Source organism: Quercus suber, unplaced genomic scaffold, assembly GCF_002906115.3.
Source record: "Quercus suber isolate HL8 unplaced genomic scaffold, Cork oak 2.0 scaffold_80, whole genome shotgun sequence".
Classification (NCBI taxonomy): domain Eukaryota; kingdom Viridiplantae; phylum Streptophyta; class Magnoliopsida; order Fagales; family Fagaceae; genus Quercus; species Quercus suber.
In genome coordinates this window covers 900,361-912,411 of record NW_027069545.1, presented here as the reverse complement: position 1 = coordinate 912,411, position 12,051 = coordinate 900,361, and the positions used below count along the sequence as shown (strand labels likewise).

Below are 12,051 nucleotides of genomic sequence, written 5' to 3'. Positions count from 1 at the left end.
TTGGTATTAATCTCTTAAAGTGCAGCCATGATGTTGTCTAGCTGTTCATCATAGGCATGGGAGGTAGAGCTTGAGCTTGCCTGAGTAGCATGACTTTCTTGCTTGGTACTCTTCTTGGTGTGACTCATGCTTGCATGGAGAGTGTGGACCAACACAAAACAGACCACAAAACTTGATTAGATTCAAATTAGTCCAAAACCAAAGTAATAATACTTAAAACAAAGTATAACAAACTCAAAACAACATGCTAAAAGTGCTAAAAAATGTAAACAGAAGCATAATGCATGAAGTAAGTAACTGTGCATGTGTGTGTATGAGCTGATGCATGTGAGTGCAGCATGAGGTGCATGGGGTGTGCCTAGAGGATGCCTAGGTGATGCATGGCATGGCATTGTGAGGCACAAAATGGGCACAGTGTGTAAAGCACACACCCATTGATCAAAACATGTCAAACATGTTCAATCAAGAGTAACCCAAGCAATGGAACTCATTTGAGTCCAATACAACACAAAAATGTCACTAGGACATTCTATTAAACACCTAACATGCAACAGTACACTACACCGATGAACAATACATGAACAGGATGAAATCTGCCTCAATACATACTTAAAATGCCACATGGGGCCAACACAGATACAAACACAGCAAATAGGACTCAGCCCAATCAAAATTTTGAAAAAATTTTCACAAAAAAATAAGAACCCTTACCCCTTTTTCGAAAATTCCCAATTTTCAAAAACCTAAGCTAGAATCTGCATAATCTAAGTAGAAAAGATGAAAAGAGTGTTAAAAACGCATACCTTGAAGTGATTGAGTAGAGATTATCTTGAAAAAGATGGGTTTTTTGAAAGAAAATGAGATTTGGGTTGAAGGGGGTTCGAGAGAGGCAGTGCGAGGGAAGTGAAGTGATTTTGAAAAAAATGTCACATCTGTTACATAAAAACTAGAAACACACGTTTTTCGCGGGTTAGGCAATCACAATATTAGTCGTGAGACACACTGAAGCTTTCCCGAGAAGCCTTTAGTCACGAAACAGTCGCGAGACAGTCATGATAGCCTCTGTATGAAATTGAAAAATTTTCAATTTTTACCTAAAAACATTTCGCGAGAAGAGTTTAGTCGTGAAATACTCGCGAGGCAGTAGCGAGACTCTCTGTATGAAAATGTGACTTTTTAATTTCCCTTAAGCACATTTTGCGGGAAGTTCTAAGTCGCGAGATTCTAGCAAAACAGCCTCTAAACCAGTTTTTGAAGAAAAACACAAAAATGCATTTTGAACAAAATCTAAAAGCACAAAAGTATAAAATCACTTTCAAAAACATATAAAACACTCAAAAATCTTTTTTGGTTTGATCGACAAGTAATTAAGCATACACATCACATTTGAACATGTAAAATCACACAAATGAAATAAGCATTAATTGAATCAAAGTCTTGTGTGTTATGGGTGAGTATCAAATGTGGAATAGTCCTTAGACCATATTGAAGTTTCAATGATCAATTCAATCAAGTCATACATAACAGGTATTCAGTCAAGTGGACTATCTCAATTATAGAAATGAGCATATATGACCTCTCACAAGAGAATGATTACTAAACAAAGAAGCTTTCATTTGGCTTCTACATAAATCATAACATTTAATCCTTTTTGGATAATACATCTCTTTTTGAGATAGGTGCTTGAAATTTTTGACATTTCAACATTGAGATTTAGTCTTTGGCTTTTTTAGCACCATACATTTCAATACAAAAGTCGCTTTCCCTTTTTCCTAGTCAAATACTAGTATGTGCGACAGGCTTTTGCAGCTCATTATCTCTTTTCATTTGGAGATTTACATTTGGTGAGCTCTATTGCAAAAACATAAAAGTAAAATGGGAAGATATATAGGCATAAGTCTATGCAAGTATCAAGACCATCAAAACTATTGACCAATCATTCATGACAAGCTTGATGATCTATTTACAACAATCACACTGTTAGGACATATGTGGTTCACTTGTTAAGAACATATGTCATTCTTTTATGTAATTGGCTAATCCTTTGACAAAACGCACTTTACTTGTATTTGGATAGATCTAAGATGTGTTGAAATTCTTTAAAAAACCATGTTTCAAGATCAAGTATTGAAGCCTTCAAATCTATTCAAGAAAACAAGTTAAAAGTGCAAAGTTACTAAAGCTCGACAGCTAGCTCAATAGCTAGCATGTGTCGAGATTTAAGAAAGCTGTTCTGCTCATGGCTCGACAGCTATCTCGACAGATGCTCGACAGCTTCTATTTGTCGAGGTTTATAAAATCATAATTTCTTATCTGATTTCTTGGGATCTGTGGATGTGTCTTTGGGCCTTCTTTTCTCCTAACCCTAGACATATAAAAAGATTGTTTTAAAGGCTGTTAAAGGTACACAAGTTGCACAAGCATTGAAAAAACTCTATTCAAGCAAATTGTGACTGGAGACAAAGTTTTGACCTAGTTCATCACTATTGAAGAAGTTGTTATGCATTTGCACCAAAGGGTTTTGTGACCAAGTATTTTCTTGATCTTCATCGTTGGGATGAACTGAAAAACTTTGCAGCTAACAAACTTTCTCTAGTTTGTGATTGAAGTCGCATACTGGGATCTGCGCAATTGGTTAGTCACGTATTAGGGAGCCGTGCATAAAAAGGGGAAAATGTTACTACAGAACAAGTCCAATTGGGTATTGAGGTAAGGGTTCAACTGTAGGTTGGTAAGGTACTTAAGATTCCTTTACTTGTAACCGCTTGTTGTGATAATAGTGGAGTTTCGGGAGTAGTAACTTGAAAATCACCCGGTGGGGTTTTTACCGTCAGGTTTTCCCCATTCGTAAACAAATCACTGTGTTATTTATTTTTCGTTGCATAATTAGTTAATTGGTGATTTGTTTGTGTTACCACGCGTTTGCATGTTAAATTGATTAATTACTAACTTGGCTAATTAATTAATTAATTTAATCACAAGGGATCAATACATTTTTAGCCTATCAAGTGGTATCGGAGCGAGCACACTCTGATTAGGTTTAATCTTTGCTGTGTTGATCCATTGACCCCTGTTTGTCATGGATAGAGGACATTCATTAATCATACCTCCTTTATTTGATGGCACTAACTATACATACTGGAAAGTACGTATGAGAACTTTCTTGCAGTCTTTAGATGAAAAGGTGTGGCAAGCTGTGGAGATTGGCTGGACCAAGCCAAAAGAATCGCCAGCCAATTGGGATGAAGCCAAGATCAAGGCGGCAAACTTTAACAGTAGAGCGTTGAATGCCTTATTTAGCGCAGTCACCAATGAGGAGTTTAAGAAGATATCCTCCACTGAAACTACTAAGGAAGTATAGACCATCCTCCAGACAACCTATGAGGGTACAAAGGCTGTCAAGGACTCAAAGCTTTAAAGGATCACTACAACCTTTGAAGAAATAAAGATGGAGGAGAATGAGTCATTCGATGAGTTCTATGCTAAGCTCAAGGACATAGTGAACTCAGCCTTCAATCTTGGAGAAACCATTCCTGAACCCAAGATTGTAAGGAAGGTGCTCAGATCTCTACTCGAGAGATTCCATGCCAAGATTACAACGATAGAAGAATCGAAGGATATTGACAAGATTCCTTTGACAGAGCTGGTCGGTAATCTGCAGACCTACGAGTTAGGACTATCATGAATTGGTAAGTCAGGAAAGGGCAAGAGTATGGCACTGAAGGTAAAGAGCAATAACACAGATGAGTCTTTTGATGATGAAGATTCTAAGATGAAGTCCTACATTACAAGGCAGTTTAAGAAGTTTATGAAGAATGCCAATGGGAGGAACTTCGACAAGGACCATAGATAATCCAGTTCTTCTCAGTCTAAAGGCCAAGACAAAGGGAAAAAGGATGCTAAGGATGGCGGTCAGTACACTGTTCCTGCAGGACCAAAGTGTTTTAGGTGTCATGGATTCGGTCACATGAAGCAAGAATGCCCTACATATCTCAAGAGCATTGGGAAGAGTAAGGCACTTGCTGCAATCTTAAGTGACACTGAGTCTGAGAATGATTCTGACGATAAGGATGGCGAAATCTTAAATGCCTTCACTGCCACAGTCAATCCTACTAAAGGGATTGTTGAAGACGTGGAAGAAGAAGAAGAATTGGTGGATTCTAAGTGCGAGAAGATGGATGATCAAGATGATATCCATACAGCCTATGAGAAACTTTACAAACTTTCTAAGAAGCATGAGAAACTATATAGGCTGGCCACCAAGAAACTCGATGATGTGGAACTTAATCGTGAAGAGCTTTCCACAAAGTTTGATGAAGCTAATCAAACAATTGGTGAACTGAGGTTTGAGAACAATTTCTTGGCTGAGAAAACCAAGAAGCTTGAAGCGGAGCTGTTTCAAGTCAGAGCTCAATTGGAGAGGACTTCAAGTGCAAAGTTCGATGAGATGCTCAGCATTCAGAAATCTACTTTAAATCGAACAGGTTTAGGATATGATCTTTCTTTCTCTAATATTGCATCTACTAGTGCTACTATGTTTGTTCCTCCTGCTAATAATACTGAAATTAAGAACATTGATGTTAAAACTGAATTAGCTAGTGAGAACTTAGACAAGGGTAAATCTATCTTAGGAGCACCCCCTAAGCAGGATAAGAAAGATGTTAAGAACTCTAGGCCCAAGAAGGCTAACTCTCAAAAGCCCAAACAGAAGAAGCAGCATCTTTGTCATCATTGTGGAGCTGCCGATCATACTTGACCAAATTGCTATAAGTGGTTAGCCACTCAATAGAGCAACGGCATGATCGCATCTGGAAGTCAGAATCAGTTTCAATCCTCTTTTGCTCCTCTTGGTGATCTTCTAAAAGCCCTCATGTTCCTTTCGAATTTGAACGGTTTCAATTCTTCCCCCTTATCGCCGGTTCAAGAATTTAATCAAAGGAAAGGCTCTTCCAAGGTGTGGAAGAAAAACGACTCTAAGTGATTTTATCACTTTCTTCTACCTTCTTGTTTTTGTTTGTTGTTGCATTACTTGTGTATTTTATTTTATTTTTTTAGTCAGTCTAGTTTTATGCTATGCTTTGTTTAACATGTTTTTGTTTGTTTGCTTTTAGTTTGATAAAATAAAATAAAATAATTGAAAAATTGAAAAATACAAAAACAGTGTGAGTTTTGTGTACATTGGTACTTGTGTACCTTGAATGTCCATTGAAATAAAGTTTTCTAAACTTTGTATCTTTTGTAGCTTAGATGAGCATCTCTATGCACAACTAAGCAAGTGAGCTTTGTGGCTCTTGTTTGTGATGAGTAAGATTAAGTTATCACTTGAACTTAACACTCATATCACTCTTTTTGACGGGAAGGACTAGAAAATCTTAAGAGAAAGGCATAAATAACCATCTCACCACTGTTGCTCGCCAATCATAAAAGATACTTGTATGCTTCGGCATAGCAAAAGTGAAGTGTCAATAACATTTGTGTGCTTCGGCATAGTAAAATTGGAATGTCAAATATCATTGGGTATTTCTTTTCTCTCTCTTATATACCCATGCTGATATGCTAAATAAAAGAAAATATGCAAAGAAAATAAAAAGCAAAAAGATCAAAAATGCTTTAAATATGATTGCAAGCGTCTATTCTAGGAGATGTGGGAGTTATAGGATGTACCTCGAAAGTGATAATCCCCATCAAATAGTTATGATTGTGTGTGAGTTAAGGTAATTTTCTCATATCTCAAATCGCCATAACATGTAGACGCTTATGCAATATTGCGATATTTTTCACACGCAATATTCTTTGCTACTCTTGATACATATGCATGTACAATGTGATTTGGCCATCACAAGGTTTTACATGTGCTAATGTATGCTCACTAAACTGTCTTGACTTATTTTTGAAATATAAAATTTGTTAAACTTGTTTAGTGTGTGTGTGTGTGTGTGTGTGTGTGTGTGTGTGTTTTGGGATCCATGTGCTTAAAATTATTGTTGAGAGTTAATTTTGAAAGCTTAATATATTGTTTGGATCGTTGTTTGAGTTGCATGATGGATTGCATTCATGTCTGTGTTTTTCTCTTCTCGAAAAACTGTTTTTAAAAGCTGTCTCGACACCTCCTCGATACCTAACTATCTGTCGAGCTTCCAAGCTTTTTCTTATCACAATCTCGATAGCTTCTCGACACCTGGTGAATCGATCAAGAAAACTCCTGCCTCCTCGGTAGCTTCTCGATACCTGGCCGATCAATCGAGTTTCTGTTTCGTTTCTGGTGCTTTGTTCCTCGATACCTCCTCGACACCTGTATCTGTCGACAACCGACACCTCTCGACACCTCATCTGTCGAGATTTACTGAGGACTCTATTTAAGCTCCTCGTGCGATCCGAACCTCATTTCTCTCGATCTCTCTCTCGATAACTCTCTGTTTTCTCTCCCAAACATTCTCATCTCACTCCAATCTTGCTCCTCAAGGTTTCTTCAAGCTTTCTCAAGATTTTATTCACTTGGTAAGCTTCTAATCTCTTCATTTTTCATGCATTTCGTGTTTTGAAACATAGGTTTTGGGGTTTTTGAAAAAACAAATTTGGGGTTTTTCAAAATTGATGAGTTTTTGTTGAAATTTTGGGATAGGTTTTCATTTCTATGATCTTAAAATTTCATACATTGCAACACATGTGCATTATAACAGTATTTTCATGCATTTAGATGTGTGAAATATGTTTGTGTGCTGGTAGGATTAGATTAGGCTGAGCCCATGATGCTTTTTACTTTGCATGTCACATGCTCATGCATTTTTATGCATATGTGCTCTCTTTTCAATATATTTTGATATATTTGAAATGTTTTGGGACTTTGCTGATTGTCTCCTTCTCTCTCTCTCCCTCTTTGTTTACGTTAGTCATGTCTATGGCACCTAAACGTAAGTCTGCTCCGTCTTGGAACCCTCTTCATTCCAAGGCATCATCCTCTTCTAATCCTACTCCTTCTAACATTCGGTTCCGTGATGAGGATGCCCGTAAGGTATACTCGGAGAACTTTTCTCGACGAGGTGTTCATTTGGAATGCCGAGTCATTTTGGCGGACTTCGCCGACACTGACCTTCCCGATGTCATTCATAGTCGGGGATGGGAGTCACTATGTGACGTCTCGGTCACTTGTCCTCTCATGCTTATTCAGGAGTTTTACTCCAACATGCACGGGATTGATTCTTCAGTACCTCTCTTTCACACTCGCATTCGAGGTACGCGCTTTGCTGTCACACCGCAACTTGTTGTGGATGTGCTTCGAGTTCCGAGGGTAGAGCATCCTGACTACCCTAGTTGTGAGTGTCTGAGGACTATATCCAAAGACGAGATGATGTCTGCTTTCTGTGAGCACCCATCTGTTTGGGGTGAGCGTCAGTTTACACCATGTCGGCCTTTTGCTAAAGGTCCTAGATTCATGAACATGGTGATGAATTTTATTTTACACCCACTCTTTCACTATAACTCTATCACAGAGTTTCGTGCTCGATTTTTGCTTTCTTTATTAGAGCACCTCACTATAGATTTTCCTTCACATTTTATTCTTTCCATCATAGATGTGTTTAGGGATACGGCTGCCCGTGATAAGCTCATTTTTCCTTCAGCTATCACGTAGATTCTACGCCATTTTTCTATTCCTTTTCCCTCCTCTGATCACTTTTCTGTCATGTGCGCCATAGACGTTGCTACCGTAAAACGTAGTGAGGTTCAGTTTAGGTCGCGACAGGAGTCAGCAGCTCCTCCCTCCGGTTCGACTCCATCTCATTCGACACCCTCTTGGTCTACTCCATCTACATCTGCTCCCTCCTCTTCCATGGGCAATGTATCTCTTGGAGACATCATGGCGCAGCTGCAGCGCATGGATGCTCGCCTTGATACACTCTCTACGGAGTTATATCAAGTGAACATTCATGTCGGTCGTATTACATGACAGTAGGTGGCTATGGGTGGCTATGCTTCTGAGGCTACTCCTTCACCACCTCCTCTAGTGTCTTCTGATTCTGATGCTGGGGATGTTAATGATGATGATTGTGATGATGATGATGCTTCGGATGATGATGATGGAGATGCTATCTCTACTGATGAGATGTCTACTTGACACTCTATCCTCTGTCACTCGTGACAAAAAGGGGGAGTAATTTTGGGATTTGAGAGTAGTCATCTTAGGGGGAGAGTTAGTATAGGACATTTTTGTTAGGAGGAGTGTTGATACTTGAGGGATGTAGTGAGGATATGGTGTATCTTTTATTTTCTTTCTATTATAGATACATTGTTCTTGTACATTGGGTCTTGTGATCATTTTTTTACATACATTGTACTTATTTTCCTTATATGTTGATTTATGTTTCTTTCACCTACCTTACATATGTTGTTTCTTTTCTCTCTTTATACACATGCTTCTTATACTTATATCCAATCTATTATTTCTGTTTCACACAAAGATGCCCTGATGAGTTTTGTTTAAAGTGTTTCAAAAATACAAGTTGTCAAAATCTACTTGCCATAAACTCTCTTCTTGCAAAGTTTTTCAAGAGTTTGTGTTAAGATAGATTTTATTGTATTCAACAAGTGAATATGAGTTGAGTGATTTATGACTTTTCTCATATCTCATTTGTTTGTTGTGGTTTTGTCACGAATTACCAAAGGGGGAGATTGTTAGGACATATGTGGTTCACTTGTTAAGAACATATGACATTATTTTATGTAATTTGCTAATCCTTTGACAAAACGTACTTTACTTGTATTTGGATAGATCTAGGATGTGTTGAAATACTTCAAAAAACCATGTTTCAAGATCAAGTGTTGAAGTCTTCAAGTCTGTTCAAGAAAACAAGCTGAAAGTGCAAAATTACTAAAACTCAACAGCTAGCTCGACAACTAGCATGTGTCGAGATTTCAGGAAGCTGTTCTGCCCGTGGCTCAACAACTATCTCGACAGATGCTTGACAGCTTCTATCTGTCGAGGTTTATAAAATCAGAATTTCTTATCTAATTTCTTGGGATCCGTGGATTTGAGCCTTCTTTTCTCCTAACCCTAGACATATAAAAGGATTGTTTTAAAGGCCGTCAAAGGTACACAAGTTGCACAAGCATTGAGAAAACTCTGTTCAAGCAAATTGTGACCGAAGACAAAGTTTTGACCTAGTTCATTACTATTGAAGAAGTTGTTGTGTATTTGCACCAAAAGGTTTTGTGACCAAGCATCTTCTTGATCGTCATCGTTGGGATGAACTGAAGAACTTTATAGCCAACAAACTTTCTCTAGTTTATAATTGAAATCACGTACTGGGATCCGCGCAATTAGTTAGTCACGTACTTGAGAACCATGCATAAAAAGGGGAAACTATCACTACAGAATAAGTCCAATTGGGTATTGGGGTAAGGGTTCAATTGTAGGTTGGTAAGGTACTTAGGATTCCTTTACTTGTAACTGCTTGTTGTGAAAATAGTGGAGTTTCAGGAGTGGTGACCTGAAAATCACTCGATGGGGTTTTTGCTGTCAGGTTTTCCCCATTCGTAAACAAATCACCATGTTATTTATTTTCCACTACATAATTAGTTTATTGGTGATTTGTTTGTGCTACTACGCGTTTGCATGTTAAATTTATTAATTAATAACTTGGCTAATTAATTAATTTATTTATTCACAAGGGATCAATACGTTTTTGGCCTATCACACACATTAGTTTTCAAGATTTCTCCCACACAAATGTATGTGCATACATAATAAGCTATGCTCATGAATGCACTATGCCATTAGTACGAAGGTACTAGGCCAAACTCACATGTGATAAACACAACACAAGCAATAAAACTTTTTGAAGATTTTTCAATTTTTATGGATTTTTGAACTTTTAAACACACTAAAAAACAGAACAAGTAAAGTAAGATCAACAAAAACAGTTACAAACCAAAACTTGTATAAGAAACATGCTATAAACTGAAAGCAAAGTATGACATGATGCATGAACCTATGATCCTAAACATTGGAAGTATTAATGCATGGACATAGATGGTGATCATGCATGAGTACCCTTCTTCACTCACACATCATGTGCGTTTAGGGTGATATCCCTATAGGATTGGGTATGAGTGTTGTGACCTTCAAACCTTCTGTTGAAGTTTTCCAAGCATGTGGTGAATGTATCAATCTTCTTCATCACATCCATCACTCCGAAATCACCATTTCGGCCTCTTGATTGTTCAACAGCCCAATTCCTTTTGTCATTTCTTGGTCCTCTTGACCTCTGATCACTTGCATTCTTCAACTCCCTCAACTTATGACAATTTGGTTTGGTGTGTCCTTGAAGTCCACAGTGATGGCAGAAGTGGTTTGTTCTCGGACCTCTTTGTGATTTTGGAAGTGATTTCCCTTTGGCTTCAGACCTGATCACTGATTGGTTACAAGGCTTATTCAACACTCGTTGGTCAGCCACATTCTTATTCTTCTCCTCCTTCATTTTCTCAGCAGTAGGGGTAACTACTATTGGCTCCTTGGCTTTTACAAACTTTACTTCCTTGGATATATTGGCAGCTAAACTGCTATCTCCGGTGTATCCCAATCCGCTTTTGTCGGAGAAAGGTTTTTGATGAGCAACTACTTCATCAAGCTTCTTGGAGGAAACTCGCTTTACTTTAGCATTGCTTGAACCACCTCAAGCTCAAGGAATTTCACCTTTGTGTAGGCTTCAGTTAGCTCTCCATTCAGCATTTGTATCTCACACTTGGCCTCCTTGTATCACAATAGGAGATTTCTATAGTCCTCCTCTGCCTTCTTTATCTTTTTAACGGCTACCTTGGCCACCCTTGCATATTCTCCTGACTTCTCAAGGAGGGAATTGTAGCTTTCTTGAAGTTCCACTGTACTTTCATCTTCTTCAGCATCAGATTCTTCAACTACTCCTATTGACTCCACCTCACTATGTTCCCCGAGCCCTTCCACTAGCAAACTCAAGTCCTCCGAGTACTCAACATGAGCAATAGTCCTAAAAGCAAAGTAATTCCCTTCTCCATCATAGCTGTCTTCTGAATCTGAATTGGAAGAATCCAAATCACTAAAAGTTGTGGCATATGCCTTGCCCTTCATTCTTAAATAATTAGGACATTCTTTCTTGACATGTCCATGTCTATTACACTCGAAGCAAGTGATTCCTTGAGTAGATTCAAACTCCTTCCCATCTCTCCTTTTGAAGTTTTTTTTAGCCTTTCCGAAACTTGCGAATTTCCCTTTCTTAGCAAATTTTCCACTGTTTTTGAACTTCAAAAATTTTCGGAAATTCTTTACAAGGTATGCAACTTCTTTCTCGACAACATCCTTTTCAGAGGAATGATCCATTCTCTCAGTGATGGTTTTAAAAGTAAGAGATTTGCTCGATTTATGAGAAGGCAATCCCAGCTCATATGTTTGGAGAGATCCAATGAGCTCTTGGATTTTGATCTTATCCAAATCTTTACTTTCCTCTATAGCTGTGACTCTTGCTCAGAAGCTCTCCAGCAATGATCGAAAGATTTTCCTCACTATCTTTAAGTCCTTCATCTTCTCACCCAAGTTGAACTTGCTAATAACCACCTCATTCAGCTTGCTATAGAATGAGTCGAATGACTCGTCTTCACTCATTTTTAGCTCTTCATATCGAGTGGTTAGCATCTGCAACTTAGTATCCTTCACCTTCTTCATGCCTTCATAGGTGGTCTCTAATATCTCTCATACCTCCTTAGCAACTGTTATGTGAGAAATCCTATGAAATTCATCTGGAGAAACACCACAAAAAATAGCATTCAAAGTTTTACTATTAGCGTTAGCTGCCGCAAGGGTTGCCTTATCCCAAGTGGATTTAGTGGCCTCCGGCCTAGTCCATCCTACTTCTACAACATCCCAAACATCTTCATCAATTGAACACAAGAATGCCCTCATCCAGACTTTCCAAAAGGCATAGTTGCTACCATCAAAATATGGTGGAGCATTTAAAGATTGAGATCGGTTTATCTCAAACAGGGTCAAGGATCGCACTAAGGTAATTAAACCACAGCAACTGC

The 12,051-nt window shown here is 38.3% G+C and overlaps 1 protein-coding gene across 1 annotated transcript; it reads right to left on the bottom strand.

Annotated features, from left to right (window-relative positions):
- Positions 1-10,058: 10,058 nt before the first annotated feature.
- LOC136067648 (uncharacterized) lies at positions 10,059-11,350 on the bottom strand. The gene is made up of 2 exons (XM_065773819.1): positions 10,758-11,350; positions 10,059-10,659 (listed from the first exon to the last, which is right to left on the bottom strand). Exons 1-2 carry the CDS (start codon positions 11,348-11,350, stop codon positions 10,059-10,061), a joined length of 1,194 nt encoding a protein of 397 aa, XP_065629891.1.
- Positions 11,351-12,051: the final 701 nt, after the last annotated feature.